This window comes from Scardinius erythrophthalmus, assembly GCF_964197995.2.
Source record: "Scardinius erythrophthalmus genome assembly, chromosome: 24".
NCBI lineage: Eukaryota > Metazoa > Chordata > Actinopteri > Cypriniformes > Leuciscidae > Scardinius > Scardinius erythrophthalmus.
Genome location: NC_138244.1, coordinates 15,169,077 through 15,186,051, shown reverse-complemented (window position 1 = coordinate 15,186,051; position 16,975 = coordinate 15,169,077). Strand labels below are relative to the sequence as shown.

The following is a 16,975-nucleotide window of genomic DNA, read 5'->3' as shown; positions in this document are numbered from 1 at the left end:
CTGATGTACGTTGAAATAACGTTTACAAAATAAACTACATCTCCCACAATGCATTGTGCATCGCATCTTGCGCAAACTCAATGAGAGGTGACTGGTTACTGTATTCCCTCCTCATTTCAGTGTAAGATGGTGGTAAAGAATCTGCTACCTAAATAAAAAGTAAAACTGAGTAGGAAACATCTAACCAATATTGAACATCTGAGCTGTGGAATAGTGCTCATTCCAAACTATCAGATAGGCACATCTGATCAGTTGAAAGGCAGAAACCCCCGCCTAAACTAGAGCCAATATCCCTTGGAGTGGAATCCCTGCAATACAGGACCAGCTAGTTGAAGTGAGTACCCTACAAAACAACTGCTTTAATCGCGATCAATACACCCGAATATAATTACTTCAGCGGTATTAGGTTTGCATATGTGTGTTGAAGCAGACTAACCCCATGGTTAAATCATAAAACATTGAGTTTAAGTGAAAGGTGAAGTCAAAGGTGGACAGGCAGCGGTTCCTCCTGTAGTCGCCGGGCCGATCAGTAGGAGAGTCGCAGGCTTTAGCTGTGTGTAGGCCGCAAAATAGAAACGTTCAGAAAACACTCGTTGTCGACAAAAAATGTATGTGAGGAAAGTCATTTTATTCTTTTATAAGCATTTCAAAATATGCGTGCCTTTAGGTTTGTGTGTTATTGTTGGAGGGAGAGTGAAATCGATGTTTTAGGCGTTGTGTTATATGCCGCACGTCAGTTGAAGTCTGTCCCAGCTGTGGAGACACCTGACCGGCTTTCAGCGCGACTGACGCGCCGCTAGACATACATGATGTGAGATATCAATAATTGGGGTTTTAATAAAGATTCATAGATATTAAAATAAGGATTAAATGTGTTGTTTATTTAATTATTGTCATTTTGAAGCAGAAACGGGCTCTACGGAGGTCTGCGAATCTAAACATAGTGTTTGAGCAGGGATGATGTGAGATATATAAGTGGGAATCTTTCATATATGTTTTCGCTGAAAATAAATAGTAATTTGCTTTTAGAATTTATATTTTTCTGAGTAAATATGAACTGCGTCGTTTATAAGTGCGTTTGTTGTGATACAATGTCAGTGTTGCACAAAAGACAGGCTGAATCGCTAGTTGTGATTTGCAATTCATTTTAACGTTAGCTATAGTATGTTGTTCTGAATATAACTTTGGTTCTGTATTCAGTGGTAAAATGTGGACGTAATTTAATTTGTTTGCTAGTTTTTTTAATTATCTGTGCGTGGACTGCGAAAACCTGCCAAACATTCATCTCTAATGTGACCCAGTGATCCTATTCTGCAATCCCAATACATCAGCATGTTTATAGCCAACTGGGCTAACTGACTGTATTGAGAGTAACATGAAAAGGCTTAATGTGCTTTGTGGTAGCTTGATGTTTTGAACTGCTTTGAGTCTATGACAGCTGACTATATTCACTTGTAATGGCTATTAAATTAGTTTTGAGCTAACGCCATGTATTTTTTCGATATGAATATTTAACAAGAGCATTTATGTAATAGAGTAAAGTATTGTCATCATCCAGGCTGCTGTGTTTAAATCAAATCTCACTTAATCCCAAACTACTTTCTGTGACTTTGCATCAGCCTATTGGCCGACCTGCCATAGAATCTCCTGAACTTACCGTGCGATAGGATGTCCCGCAGTCCAGAGCTGAAGGAAGACCCCATGGAGTGCCCACTGTGCATGGAACCGCTGGAGATTGACGATGTCAACTTCTTCCCCTGCACCTGCGGCTACCAGATCTGCCGTTTCTGCTGGCACCGCATCCGCACAGACGAGAACGGCCTCTGCCCTGCTTGCAGAAAGGTAAGAGCTTCTGATGATTGTTTATTGTATTGTTATATATATCTAGTTGCGAAACACATTCTAATACCAACTTCACTCAGTCTGCGTGTTCAGCTTTGTTTTTAAAACGGGTGGTTTGCGATTTAGCTGCTCCATGTCAACCTTTCTCACTCATTGTGACAACTAACCTGTCACTTCCACACCATACACACGGACCAACTGGCTGGACCAACTTCCCGCAAAAAACATCCGGTCAAGTCTAAAATATAAACACGTATAACAGGCTTACCATAGTAAATCATGGTAAGACAAAAACGTGTTTTGGTATTTCTGCTACTGTGTTGGCTCGCCACTTGTTGCCCAATATACAAGCTAGTTTCTGAAACAAAATCAGTTTAAAATCAAAACCACTGAAACTAGTAGCAGAATCTAGAGAACTGGATGATTGATATGTATTTAAACAAGAAGTTGCCATGACTATATTTAATTGTTGATTGTAAAAAGCACACAAGCACACTGGTGAAATATTGTCTGATTAACTGGCCTAAATGTTCTAAAGCCGGGTTATGCATTTGTGGCTAAAGTATGTTGTACCACTTTTTTGGCAAACCGCACTTCCCAAGTGTAAACGCGATGTGGTTCATTTCATTCACTGTAATGGTGTCAGCCTGAAAACTTGACCTATTTGCAGAGTTCTTTGAGCATGCCAGCCCTCAGGATACGGGTTCAAGCGAGATCATGAGTTGTGTGTGTCTTCTGTAGCCTTACCCGGAGGATCCGGCAGTATACAAGCCACTGTCACAAGAGGAGATCCAGAGGATAAAGAACGAGAAGAAGCAGAAGCAGAATGAAAAGAAGCAGAAGGTGACGGAGAACCGCAAGCACCTGGCCAGCGTCCGCGTGGTGCAGCGAAACCTCGTGTTCGTGGTGGGACTTTCTCAAAGACTCGCGGACGCAGAGGTGATTCATCGTATTAGACAATGTCAATGTCTTTTTTTGTGCTTTTTATTATATAGTGCAGGGCTCCAGACTAACTTTTTTTATTAGGAGCGCTGTAGCCCCTGACTTAAAATTTTAGGAGCGCAAGCAGAAAATTTAGGGGCACACCTTCACATTTTCCCCCTAAATAACTATTACAGACAAATGCTTTGATAATAAATAGATTAAGCGTACAGAAATTATGGTGCAGTTTTATTTTAAGTTCACAGGGCTCCAGACTAACATCTGAGGGCCGCGGCTCTAAGTTCTACAGAAAGTATTTGGTAGCACTGTGGGATGACAAAGCACTGAGCTAAATTTGTGGTGTATAGATAAAGTTAAATTTAATTATTATCCTTCATAATGTCTTAATATTATTTCAAAAGCAAAATGAGTGACAAAATAGATATTAGGGAGTGAAAATAGCCAATAAGCACCCTCAGCAGCTGTTTACAATGGTAATTTAGTCTTCTTTTAAAAAAAAATAAGTGTGAGTTTTCCTACTTCTTGAAACTTTCAGTTTTATAAATAGAGACAATCTTTAAAGGATGAACAAAATGTTTTGGTCGACACATTAAAAACAACAACATTTTAATAGGATATAGTTTTGAAGTGCTGTAAAAAGATGTGTAGGCTACTTTCATAACCACAGTATACCATAGTTATAGTTATGCCTGGTTCAGAATACGCAATTTTTTTGTCTGTTACTATAGTCAATGTATCAGATTACACTCGACTCCTAAAAATCTTGTCATGTCCTGGACAAGAAACATTGTCAGACTACACATTGCTTTACGACCAGTCATCTCGAGCCGTCTCACACACATATTCACTCGCACATGTACACACGCACTCACTCACATACACGCACATAGACTAACGCACGCACACACTCACTCGCGCACACACTCTCTCACTCTCTCTCGCTCGCTCGCTCGCTCACTCACTCACTCACGGTGCGTGTCCACTACAGCGGCAAAAGTCCGCTCAGTGCCGCTGGTAACGCTGTAACGTCTCCGCTTTGGGGTGTGTCTGTTGCGAGTGTGTTTAATCTATGTTTTTTACAACACACGTACAATATAATCATCAGAGATGCACGCCATTACATTTAGAAATAGGCAAGCTTTGTTTCCAAATGCACCAAGCAAAGATATCCTTTCAATTTTATAAACTTTTATTAACCCAGCCAATATAATCACAATGAACACATCCAAAATAAAATCTTTAACATATATAACAACTGCAAAGCGTCTAATTTGTAAACAAAATGATTTACGCACTAAATCCAGCATTAACTCCGGCACAATTTGCATATTTTTAAACTCTCAGAACAGACGTCACATCCCGAACCTCACAGCAATTGGCTGCCGACCGCGTTTTTCGCTTGATATTTGCATAAAGTCAAAAACTGCCCAACCTTTTTGACGCTCTCGGTCGCTCTCAACGCTTTCTCCGGTCCGCTGGCAATCCCAAAATGCACTGCGCGAGCGTGAAGCTCAACTTCCATAGGAATGAATTGAAAACGCTCGCTCCGCTCCGCTCGCAACGCGCCAGTGGACACGCACCGTCACTTGCGCGCGGGCGCACACACACACACACACACACACACTCATTCACTCACTCACTCGCGCGCACACACACACTCATTCACTCGGAACCCTTCATGGAGGACCGTTAAAAAATTAAACATGCTAGTCTTCTTGTCGTGATGTCGTAAACAAAGCATCGCAGACGCGACGTCGGTTGTCGCCCACTTTGAACGAGATGAAATTTACTGGTCGCACATGTGCGACTGGATGTAAAATTTAGTCGCACACTCTCAAATTTTGGTCGCAAAATGCGACCATTTGGTCGCAGTCTGGAGCCCTGTAGTGACTGTTTTCAGTCTTTTCTTTTTGTGGATCTATTGAATTATGCACGTCAATATATATTTTTTAATAATTCATTCTAATTTTATTGTTATTCTAATTATTGCGAATGTACTTTAACAAATTAGTTGATAATGGTACAAACGTTTGGGTCAGTTTATTTTATTTTATTTTTCATAAAGGATTTTTAAATGTTTTTGTAAGAAGTCTATTCTGCTCACCAAAGCTGCATTTATTTAATACAAAATACAGTAAAAGCGGTAATATTCTGAAATGTTAATACAAATTATAATACAGATATTTTAAATTGTAATTTATTCCTGTGACGACAAAGCTGCATTTTCAGCATCCAATCTTCCAAGTCACATGATCCTTCAGAAATCATTCTAATGTGCTGATTTGCTGTTTAAGAAACTTTTATTTTTTTTTATCAATGTTGAAAACCGTTGTGCTGCTTAATATTTTTGTGGAAACCGTGATACACTTTTCTTTTGAGAGAAAAATCTCACTGACCCCAAACCTTTGAACAGTAGTGTACAATCTAAAAGTACTACAATAAAAGTAGTAATTTATGATATAATGTACATGTATCTAAATCACTGATCATGCGAAGAAGGGCAGATCACCCTGTGCCCATATCACATCAGTGAGAAATGTATCACTTCCTGTCGGAGGTAAATGAGAATGGCACAAAAATAGAGTGTTTTCATCAGGGAGCCGTTTACATTTTGCTGAACAAAAAGAAATTTCCTCCCTCAGAGTCATTTCACAGTTTGATTGTGTGATATATATAATAAGTGGGCATAATTCAGCGTAGTGTCGGTTTTGTCGTTCATGCACTAATTCGCTTGAAGGAATCACTGTCACTTTGATCATTTCGTAGGTTCTAAAGCGCCCAGAATATTTCGGGAAGTTCGGCAAAATTCATAAAGTGGTCATCAATAACAGCACATCATATGCAGGTTCACAGGTAGGAAAAACTTCATGTCCATGTGCTTCTCGTGTGTGGAAAAAGTCTCTGGCTTATAGGGATAGCTACCAAAAATGATAATTCTGTCATCATTTACTCACCCTCATGTTGTTCCAAACCTGTATGAATTTCATTCTTCTGCTGAACACACAAGATTGAAGAATATGGATAACGGTAGCCATTGACTTCCATTGTGTATTTTTTTTTCCACACAATGGAAGTCAATGGCTTCAGCAGAAGAATGGACTATATCTAAATAAGAAAAACAAACTGAGGCATGAGGGCGAGTAAACGATGACAGAATTTTCTTTGTTGTGTGAACTGTCCCTTTAAGGCTACAGCAAAACAGTAGAATAAAGAAAACGCACTTATATTTTGACCTTTCACTCCACAGGGTCCTAGTGCCAGTGCCTATGTAACTTACATTCGTTCAGAGGACGCCCTTAGAGCAATACAGTGTGTGAACAATGTCATAGTGGATGGTAGAACACTCAAGGTAAGTGTTAAACCATCACATCACAGCACAGTCCTTTTAACAAATATGATTCAGAACGTCCCTTAGAAGTGTCATGACGTTTAAAGTTTAGTGTTATTTATATATTACATTTATTCTTCTATCAATTTTTGTTTGTTATTAAAGTAGTTCTGTGTGTTGCTGTTTTGTCTCCAGGCTTCTTTAGGTACAACAAAGTACTGCAGTTATTTTCTTAAAAGCATGCAGTGTCCCAAACCAGACTGCATGTATTTACATGAACTGGGGGATGAAGCGGCTAGTTTTACAAAAGAAGAAATGCAGGTGAGCGATTATGCAGATCAATCAGTTCAGGCAAGTCAATACATAAATTAAATTACATTTTGAAAATTATTTTGCTCTCTCTGTATGTGTAAAAAAAATGTTTAGGCTGGGAAACATCAAGAGTATGAACAAAAATTACTCCAAGACCTTTACAAAGCGAACCCTAACTTTTTACAAACCTCAACATGTGGGGAGAAGTCGAAGAGCAAACCCAACTCCACTCAGAGGTGCTGCTTTTAATCTTCAATTTCATTACTGCACACACCAAGTATGATAACCATATCCAGATTTTTTGCAATATATGCAATAAGTAATTATATGATAGTTAAATAATTATTTTGTTTATAATTATAATGAAATAATTGTATGATAATTAATTATAATTATATTAATTATATATACCTTTCATAGGTTTGGGGTTGGTATGAAATATTATGAAATATTCAAGAAACATTTCTTATCAATGTTGAAAACAGTTGTGCTGCTTAATAGTTTGTGGAACCTGTGATACATTTTTGCGATATTTTTTGATGAATAGAAACTGCGTTTATGTGAATTATGTTTATTTTTTTGTAATATTATAAATGTCTTCACTGTCACTTTTGATCTGTTTAATGTGATTTTGCTGACAAAAAGTATTCATTTTAAAAAGAAAAATGTCTTACTGACCCCAAACTTTTGAATGGTAGTGTAAGTATATAAGTTTCTGGTAACACTTTACAATAAAGTTCCTTAGTTAACATTAGTTAACTACCTTAGCTAACACGAACTAAGAATGAACAATACCTCCACAGCATTTATTAATCTTAGTTAATATTAATTTCAACATTTACTAATACATTGGAAATCAAATGTTATATTTGTTAACATTCGTTAATACACTGTGAACTAACATGCACAAACACCGAACAGCTGTATTTTTATTAACTAACATTTTTCTTATTGTAAAGTGTTACCAAGTTTCTCTTTTCTTTTAGAAGTGTGGTTCCCATTTTTAACTTAGCATTGTTTTATTCCCAGACCAAATAGCACCAATAAAGAAGGGTGGCCCTCATTACAAAGCTATGGGAAAATGGTTAACGGTTTAACCACAGAGCATCGCAAGTCCCCTCCTCTTTTAGACTGCCTAACAGACTCAGACCACATGACTCCAGATGAACCAGACCCTGATCAGGGAACAGAGCAGAACATGGGCCTCCCACCCTTCCCATCAGCCTTAGAGCCTACCAGGTACTGTACTGCAGAAGCCTAGCCAATAGTGTTGATAGATAACAACATCTAATGACGGCACTTTTTTGTGTGTTTTCATTTCAGTCCAATTGAGAAACCATCAGAACCCCTAAGTATAGGAAACGGGGAAAATATATCACAGGTAAGTGCAAAAAAAGTAATTACTGATAATAGTTATCATGTTTTTTAGTTTTTTTGATCCATCTTTCTGTATTTGGTTTGGCAGACATCCAGTAGCGAGTCCCCATCTCCTCCACCTGGCCTTACTAAACCCAGCCTCGTTGTGCCCATCAGCGTGGCCGAACTCGCAGCGCGCTCACCCTTCGAAGGGGCGGCAGCGGAGTCTCAGTCTCTTTTCTCAGACAACAGCAATTTCAGACATCCCAACCCCATCCCCAGCAGCCTGCCCCCCTTCTCCAGTTCACCACAGGGAGCCTCTGACTGGCCCATGACTCCAGAACCACAGAGCCTTTTCACCTCAGGTAGGCCCATGCAATGTAGTAGGATTTTGGAACAATAAGATTTCAGTGTAAGCGGAGCTAATCGGGTAAACCCATCAATCTCTCTTCCTTGTTGCAGACACTATCCCCGTGTCGTCCTCCACTGATTGGCAGGCGGCCTTCGGTTTTGGCTCTTCGGCCAAGCAGCAGCAGCAGGACGATGACCTGGGCTTCGACCCATTCGACGTCACACGGAAGGCTCTGGCCGACCTCATAGAGAAAGAGCTGTCAGTCCAGGAGCATTCCCCCCTCTCTCCCAACCCCTCCCATCAAACCAGCCTCCCCAACGGCCAACAGCGCCTTCCTCACCTCCAGCACAGAGGCCTCTATAACTCCTTCAGCCTTCCCCAACACATGGCCGCACGCCACCCCTGGATGGGCCTCCCTACCCGCAATAACCTCACACACTTGAACCACACGGCCACCGCAGCAGCTGCGCACAGCCATTTCTTAGACCTGAGCATGCCGGCCCAGCACCACAGCACCGGCCTTGGGGGGATTCCTATATCAGGTTTGGGAATGCATCTGTCTTGTGCACTTTTATGAATCACCTGTGTGTGTATTAAAACACCTTGTCTAAGCAGAGTACTACAGATGTAGCCCACTGATCCAAATAGAAACAAGTTGTTGAACTCATTCCCAGTTTGTTTGTTGTTGTATTTTGCACCGAGTTGCCTTTTAATTGACCTTTCGCAAAGAATGGCGCCCTTTAGTTACTGTTGCTATGTCCGACAAGCCATGCCGCTCTTACAGCACATATCATGTTCTCACGTGGTAAAAAATACATCGCGAAGCAGAGAGGACACTGACAACGTGACAGATGTGATATGAAACAAAGTCAAACTTTCAAATTTGGTCATTTTTTAAAGAAATTTAAACGATAAATACCGTTCTCTTTAATGTGTCGTGACAGATCCCTCTATAGCACCTCATTAAACTGCGCATGAACCGATCATCTCTTCCTTCTAGTTAATTTATTGCATCAAATAAACATGAATGAACATCAGAAGGAATGCACCGACGTTGATCTACTAACTCTTCTGACTGCCTTGTCGGACAAAATGACGGATTTGGCGGATTATGATTGGTCAGATCTCCTGTCAATCAAATTACCTGCGAAGGGTGAATTGTTAACTTTTTTTATTTGTTTTAAATAAGGCAGAAATAAATATGAATATTAAATGGAAAAACGTAGAAATTGTGCCTTGGAAACTAAGTTAAAGGTATAATGGAGGATTTTTTACTTCCGGGTGGATCACCTATACTATTGGTCCTCCTAATTGTCAATCATTCTGGTGAATCAATCAAACTTATTCAAAAAGTGGAGAGGGCGGGTCTTATCTAAAATTCGGAAAGATCCTCCACTATACCTTTAAATATATTTCAACTGAAAATATAAAAATAAATGGTAAAAAGAAAATCAAAACTATTATATTCAGTGACACCAACAGTAAGTTGATGCCCCGTTCTTTTCCAGTATAACAGTACATATGGTTCAGAACATTTGCTCTGACATATTCAGTGTAGACAAGGTGTAAGGATACAACAAGTTAAAATGTTTCATTCATTTTTTTTTCTCTTTCAGAAAACAATGGCTCTACAGAAAGCATAAATGTGAAAGAGTGGCAGGACGGACTGCGAGCACTCCTACCAAATATCAACATCAACTTCGGTGGCCTCCCGAACTCTACCTCTTCCTCATCCTCCTCCTCTACTTCCAGCGTGAATCACATCGGGGTGCCGGTAGGCCCAGCTGGAGTCTCGCACAGCCTCAGCTGGGACAGTGCGGCCAGTTGGATGGACCCCGCCATCATCACAGGTGCGGTTTGTGTTTTATAAACTAGTTGCGGATAAAAGCTTGGCTGGTAATAGTGCTAAATCGTGTCCATTTTCAAACTCCAGGTATCCCAGCATCCACAGGCAACAGTTTGGACTGTCTCCAGGATGACAATCCGCCACACTGGCTCAAGTCACTGCAGGCGCTCACAGAGATTGACGGACCGCCCAGCTCCAGCGCACTCCCACAGCCCCCTCACACTGGCCTCCTGGACGCGGCGGCCCACCTCTCCTTACACAGAGCCGCCTGGGCCCCCTACCTCCCCCCGCCCACACTCACCCCAAGTCAGTTCCACTCCCCCCCTCCAGGCTTTCAGACAGCCTTCAGACCCCCAGCACAGACGGCCACAGACATCCTACAGAGTGCCGGTATCGACCGTCACTAAAGACAACCCTTGATTTAACTGCATTACAAACATGAAACTGCAAATATACCCCTTCCATTAATAACGTAACATAAGCTCTCGTCTTTCTACCCTTTCCCTCTCCATCCCTTTCCCATCAGGATTTGTTTGTCTGCTGTCACTTTTTTTGGAAGGCTCTGTATTATGAGCACCATCAGTGCAGGGTAATGATTGAATGAAGGTGCCTGGCAGACACTGAGGGTCCTAACACATATACACACACCTTCACATATGATTCTGAGAGGGGGGGAGGAGGGAAAGAGTCTGACATTGAAATGTGCAGAGAACACCATGAGCACTCATGTGTACATGTGACTAATAATGGCTAAACGGAATGTGCTTAAGTGAATAACATGTCTGATTGGCCTCACTCCTTCACCCAAGGTACAGACTGAAATTTAATACTGTGAATCTTTACACTTCCCGTATGTTAGGTCTCACCACCACTCAAAGGAAACGGAAGCGGATTATTTTAAGATAAGTCTATGTAATGCTCTCTGCTTCTTACACGCTTAATGTTTACGGAGCCACGGGTGAGATGTTTGAGGGCATTTGTAGAGTCAAGACCCTGGTCCTCTTTGGAAGGGACTTCATTAATGACAGAGTGGAACCTTCTATATCTTAGGGAGGAACCCATTTTGTATTCAGGGGGTTTGTCTAAAGCGTCTTAGGGCAAGGATGGTGATGTGAGACCTGACATGCTGCTACAGGATGTCTGCAGTAACTTCATTCCCATGAAGAAAGGTGAGCAAGACCTCTGTGGAAGTGTTTTTTTGGCTTGCCTATAGAATAAGCCATTCATACAAGGTATGAATCAGGAATCGAGTCTGGAACCTTGGGAAGGATGGTGATGGTAATAAAAGGGAGACACGTCAAGGCTTGATTGAAGATAATACGAATTTTGAAGGCAAAACGACAGGCACACACTACCATGCCCCCATTCCAATGCCTTCAAACGAGTTCTACTCTTTTCTTTCTCATCTGTGTGGCCATACTAAACAGTATTTATCAAACACAATCACTCATTCTTTCAGGAAAAAAATCAATGTAGTCCGACATTTGGGTTTAACATGCTGCTGAAATCATTTAATGCAAAATAAAGCGCTAAAAGAGAAGAATTGACCCCCTTTTCTGCTGGTCTGGAACAGTGAAATCTTAAATAAAATTGAGTATTCAGTGCCTCTGTTTGATTCTCTTTTTTTTCTGATGTAGAAACAGTAGAATTGTTTTCTTACATGAGGCATTTTATTGTCCAACGATGAAATTATTGACATTGAAAACATTTATAGCACATAATGAAATCCATGGTAAATCATACATTTTTGAAACGGTGAATTTGTCTCGAAATTCAAACACGATCTACTGAACACAAGGACAAACACCAAGGACATGCTGAACTCATGTCATGATGAAAGCTTTTATACAACTGTACAAATGTGCTTTCATAGGTCCTCTTTGTGTAGTCCCAACAACCATGGCTTGTCACCTTCCGGGACAAAACGTCTTTCAACAGCCTCCGTGATTTTAATACCCATAACAAAGTCTATGAACAAGTTTGTGTTAATGTATCAAGTGTCACAACATGTGAAGCTTTAGCACACCGTTCCGTTCTCCATGCGAGACTTAGGACAGGAGGTACGGGATGGTGGAGGGGGCTGAATCGATGGTGCCAGGGTGCAGAAGAACCCGGCTATGAGGGTCAGTCCCAGCCCTCCCCAGGCACTGAACATGGACCAGCCGTAACCATGGCTTATATCATCCGGCAGGCTGAACAGATAACGTGGGTAGCGAGACAGTTCGAAGTTGATGCCGGCCACACAGGTGCACAGAGAGATGATGCAGAAGGTACCTGTGGTGGGACATAATTACTAATCAAAAATAGGGGAGAACCCTAAAACACATTAAAGAGCAATTCAGTGAATGAACGTACCTCCCATTAGGAAGAGTAGACCAGCAACGTAATGCATGAGGCCTTGCTGCCAGCAACAGCCCAAAACGCCAATGGTCCAGCCAAAGAGAATGATGGATAGAGCCATGCCCATGAACCCAGCTGTCATCCGACGCAAATCTGGAGGGGAACACAACAAGTTACTGGGGGTGCCCAATCCTGCTCCTGGATTACTACTATCTTGTAGAGTTTAGCTCCAACCTGTTCCAGCACACCTGGCAGGAATTTCTAGTAATTCTGAAGGCATTGATTAGTTTGTTCCAGCTGAACTTGACAGGAAGGTGACAATTCCAGGAACAGGATTGGATACCCTTGCTTGAAACTACTGCTATATCAAACACACTCATTTGCAGGGCCTTTTAATTTGTTATGAGTAGGCAAGCTTTAAGGTGCAGTCACGTTTACTGTTGTTTAGCCAAATTTTGAGGGCGAAATCCAATTCATTCCAATCAGAATCCTTGCAATCAGGCAGATTTCCTCATGTTCAAGTCGATTATGAGAATTTGACGTGCTGACCAACAGAAAGCTGCTTGGTTTGAAAGTGATACATACATCTCTGTGCTACTGACAATGGATTTTTGGATTTTGCTGAAATGTCCCTAATGTGACCTTTATCCAGGGCCCAGTCAGTATAGTCAAGTCAAGTCGAGTCACCTTCATTTATATAGCGCTTTTAACAACATAGATTGTTTCAAAGCAGCTTTACAGTGATAATAGGAAATTAAAGTAACAGAGATTGTTTTGGCTTTACAGCAGCTCTAGAATAAAGTTATTGTCCAGCTAAACTTAGTTTTGATTGATTCACTGATTGAAGATCATTAGTTATTAACTTAGGGGCCGTTTACACGACATCGTTCTAACAGAAAACCCTTAATGCGCTCCGGCCCGCTCATTCGCACAACAACCGTGCCTGGTGGCTCGAGAACGCAAACCTTGAAATAGGTTCCAAGGTGCAAGCGCTGAAATTTTTTGAAAAAAGTTATCATCTCTGCGTAAACTTCAAAAACGCGAAACTGTGGACTGCGGCGGACTGCGGTAAACCTTGGGATAAACTAATATTAGCGTAGACGCCATTCTTCTTATGATGTAACGAGTAAGTCAGGATTTATTGGAAGTGTTCCCGGTTCCGGCTGACCTAATCACAGCCATACATTGAATTATAGAAGTTGATAATGTGTTATGTGTATGCTAGGTCAAAGAGATGTGTCTTTAATCTAGCTTTGAACTGACAGAGTGTGTCTGCTTCCCGGACAATGGTAGGAAGACTGTTCCAAATTTTTGGTGCTAAATAGGAAAAGGATCTACCACCAGCAGTCGATTTGGTTATTCTAGGTATTATCAACTGACCGGAATTTTGAGATCGCAATAGACATGAAGGACTATAATGCGTTAAGAGCTCGCTCAAGTACTGCGGAGCTAAACCATTTAGTGCTTTGTAAGTGATCAGCAATATTTTAAAATTGATGCGATGTTTAATAGGGAGCCAATGCAGTGTTGACAGAACCGGGCTAATATGGTCATACTTCCTGGTTCTGGTAAGAACTCGAGCTGCTGCGTTTTGGACCAGCTGTAGTTTGTTTATTAAGCGTGCAGGGCAACCACCCATAATAGCATTACAATAATCTAGCCTTGAGGTCATGAATGCATGAACTAATTGTTCCGCATTTGTCATTGAGAGCATATGACGTAATTTAGATATATTTTTAAGATGGAAGAATGCGTTTTTACAGATACTAGACACTTGACTTTCAAATGAAAGATTGGTACACCTAGGTTCCTAACCGACGACGAAGACTTAACAGAGCAGCCATCAAGTGTTAGACAGTATTCTAGGTTATTACGTGAGGACGTTTTTTGTCCAATAATAAGAATCTCTGTTTTTTCAGAATTAAGTAGTAGGAAATTACTAGTCATCCAGTTTTTTACATCAGCTATGCATTCAGTTAATTTTGTGAATTGGTAAGTTTCGTCAGGGCATGAAGAAATATAGAGCTGAGTATCATCAGCATAACAGTGAAAACTAATGCCATGCTTCCTAATGATTCCTAATCGCATGGTAGACTAGTATAGTAACACTACATGGAGGACTATAGGGAAGGCCCAGGATAACACTGATGCAGATCGAAAAGAGCAAGTCCCACTCACGCAGGGCATGCCAATCATCTTGCTGGATAGTCTTGGTGATGTTGTAGGAAAGATCCTTTCGAGTCACTGCAGGGGAGGAGTAAAAGTACCTTATAAAGGAGCAACGCTCGATAGTTCCTGGAAAAACAAGAAAATCAGAATCGGCATTACATCCGATCCCAGTATGATCCCAAGCTCCAAGATATAAAGTAGGTCCAGACAGTTGTTAGTGGTTGTCAAGCTCATGGTTAGGTGGACCAGGTCCTCTGTTGAGCTGAGCCTGCTTGTGCATATGGACAAGTGTCACATTTAGATGTGTAAACTACACAAATGGTCAAGTGAGTATTGCTCGATTAAATAAGTAGTTCTCAATCCAGGTCCCAGAGTACCCTAGCAGACCATGTTCAATTATTGGAGCCTCTACTAATGAGTTGATGAAATATATCAAGTGTATTGAATGAGGACATTCAAAATGTGTATTGTTCAGGTACTCCAGGACCAAGATTGTGGACCACTGAACTAAGCCACTACAATATAGAGAACAGAATGTATAACTACAATTCATGTTCAGAGGTGCTCATTATGTTTAACAGTGCCCTGTGCAACTGATTATAATGAATTGGCATTTTACTCTGATGCATAGTACATTGCAAAGCAGATGCTTCAATAATGTGAGCCTGGAAAATGCCATTTCAAGCTAGTAGACATGTCTTCCAGCTTGAAATGGCATTTTCCAGGCTCTCATTATTGTAGCATTTGCTTTGCATCAACACAGCCAACACATTCCTATAAGACTCAGTTGGATGTTTTTACCTTTCTGAATGAGCTCTTCGATGTCTGGGTCAAATCCCACCCTGTAGCATTTGCTCCACAGCCCCATGTTGGTTGAATTGTAGCGTCTGCTGCACTCATCCGCCGCGCTCATCGCGAACAGCTGACGCCGGTTTCTAGTCAGCAGCAGTCGGTTTTCCCATCGGTCCAGGTTCGCTCGGCTGGCTCGCAGTGGAAGGCTGTGGTTGGGGATGTATATGAAACCCGGATCGCTCCTGCGGTTCGAGAAAGTGCGGCAACGTTCCTTGTATCTCCTCGCGTCTGTTTCGTACCAGTGATCCGATGAGATTGCGATCGTCAAGAAACACAAGGCGACGAGAGACAGACAGAGACCCGTGTACAGAAGCCACTTCCCCGTCGCCATCGTTCTGCCAGGCCGCCGATCAGCACCTCATGGTGGACAGCTCCTTTCACCGACGCAGCGACTCAATCCTGCTTCAGCATCTCTTTGCGTGTTAAAAAAGCGAAATGGTGTGCTTGCTGTAAACATGCCCTTTTAAATGAATGAGATACGTCGACTATTACAAAAAAAAAACCCGTTCCGTCTGTAATTTCCTCTAGCCTGCTCGTGGACTGTATTTGAGGAGCTCTTCCTCTCTGAGCTGCTGCAGGCAGGGACACAATCACACAGAGGGGAATCATGCAAAAATCATGACTGAAAAAGAAATAAAAAAATAAAGGAACTGGAAATTATTAAAAAATGACGACTGAAAAGGCATTTAAAAACAAAGGAACTGGAAATTATTAAAAAATGACGACTGAAAAGGCATTTTAAAATAAAAGAACTGGATATTATTTAAAAAAAACGACTGAAAAAGATTTTAAAAATGGATTCGTTCAGATAAATCACTGCAAATACAAAAGAATATAAATAATCTCGATTATTTTACCCACTTAAAACCTCACCCCTTAAATATAGAAAAGAAAGAAAGAAATAAACCCACACACAAAGACACTAAAGCTTACCATTCACTTGGCCTACTACTGTTGCTTTCTCGTGTTAAGCATGTTATCACTCGAGGAACAGCAGTTAAAAGTTCTGAACAAAATAAGCTTTAAAACTGCTTTAAAGTCACGTTAATGACTCGTAGTCATTTCAAATGAATGTTTATTGGTGATGGATGCACAGTAGTATCAAAGAACAGGGGTGATTTACACAATGGCCTCCATGGGGATCAGAGAGTTGGGTGGTTATATAGGTCTATATAAATATGTACATATATCCCTTAAGAGAAAAGTGGAAAATGATCAGCAAAAAAAGCATTTCCTGACACCTTTTAAAAAATAAATAATTTAGACAAGTAAAACATATTCAATGAATATAAATTATATAAATGAATTTGATATGTGATTTGAGTTGTATATCCCATTATACATTGGCCTATTATATTAAAAAGCCAAAGTCATTAATATTTCTGTTTTATGTGATGCAGCATTTCACATTTTTTTCATGTATAACATGTCTATCTTCCAGTTTCACAGACAAGGCTTAAGATCAGTCCCAGACTAAAATGCATGTTTGAGCAGTTTTAACTGAAAGACACTTGCACTAACATATCTTAAAATGTCAAAAACATTGTTTTGTCTCAAGATGCAAACCAGTAGTGTTGTTTTTAATAAGGCAAGTTTATAAAAACTACTTAAAAGCCCTAATTGAACTAAGGCCAAA

The 16,975-nt window shown here is 40.7% G+C and overlaps 2 protein-coding genes across 3 annotated transcripts; one reads left to right on the top strand and one right to left on the bottom strand.

The window, feature by feature from the left end:
- The first annotated feature begins 57 nt into the window (after window positions 1-57).
- cnot4a (CCR4-NOT transcription complex, subunit 4a) lies at window positions 58-11,584 on the top strand. The gene is made up of 13 exons (XM_081356424.1): window positions 58-334; window positions 1,620-1,842; window positions 2,584-2,781; window positions 5,551-5,637; window positions 6,032-6,133; window positions 6,308-6,433; window positions 6,539-6,660; window positions 7,454-7,663; window positions 7,748-7,805; window positions 7,890-8,145; window positions 8,243-8,674; window positions 9,749-9,982; window positions 10,066-11,584. Exons 2-13 carry the CDS (start codon window positions 1,669-1,671, stop codon window positions 10,383-10,385), a joined length of 2,319 nt encoding a protein of 772 aa, XP_081212550.1. The 5' UTR covers window positions 58-334; window positions 1,620-1,668; the 3' UTR covers window positions 10,386-11,584.
- On the bottom strand, window positions 11,392-16,474 carry tmem178ba (transmembrane protein 178Ba). 2 transcript variants are annotated; one of them, XM_081356425.1, is made up of 5 exons: window positions 16,273-16,474; window positions 15,289-15,961; window positions 14,497-14,613; window positions 12,334-12,471; window positions 11,392-12,252 (listed from the first exon to the last, which is right to left on the bottom strand). In XM_081356425.1, exons 2-5 carry the CDS (start codon window positions 15,668-15,670, stop codon window positions 11,996-11,998), a joined length of 894 nt encoding a protein of 297 aa, XP_081212551.1. In that variant the 5' UTR covers window positions 15,671-15,961; window positions 16,273-16,474; the 3' UTR covers window positions 11,392-11,995. The 2 variants fall into 2 exon arrangements, with proteins under 2 accessions (XP_081212551.1, XP_081212552.1); XM_081356426.1 differs by having other exon boundaries at window positions 15,289-15,911.
- Window positions 16,475-16,975: the final 501 nt, after the last annotated feature.

Bases quoted from the DNA above. Each gene is read 5' to 3' on its own strand.
- cnot4a (XM_081356424.1), top strand. From the start codon at position 1,669: ATGTCCCGCAGTCCAGAGCTGAAGGAAGACCCCATGGAGTGCCCACTG. The intron at 1,843-2,583 runs GTAAGAGCTTCT...TGTCTTCTGTAG, and splicing joins TCTGCCCTGCTTGCAGAAAG to CCTTACCCGGAGGATCCGGC. The intron at 7,664-7,747 runs GTACTGTACTGC...TTTTCATTTCAG, and splicing joins TCAGCCTTAGAGCCTACCAG to TCCAATTGAGAAACCATCAG.
- tmem178ba (XM_081356425.1), bottom strand. From the start codon at position 15,670: ATGGCGACGGGGAAGTGGCTTCTGTACACGGGTCTCTGTCTGTCTCTC. The intron at 12,472-14,496 runs GTGAGTGGGACT...GTTCCCCTCCAG, and splicing joins AGATGATTGGCATGCCCTGC to ATTTGCGTCGGATGACAGCT. The intron at 12,253-12,333 runs GTACGTTCATTC...GTCCCACCACAG, and splicing joins TCTACTCTTCCTAATGGGAG to GTACCTTCTGCATCATCTCT.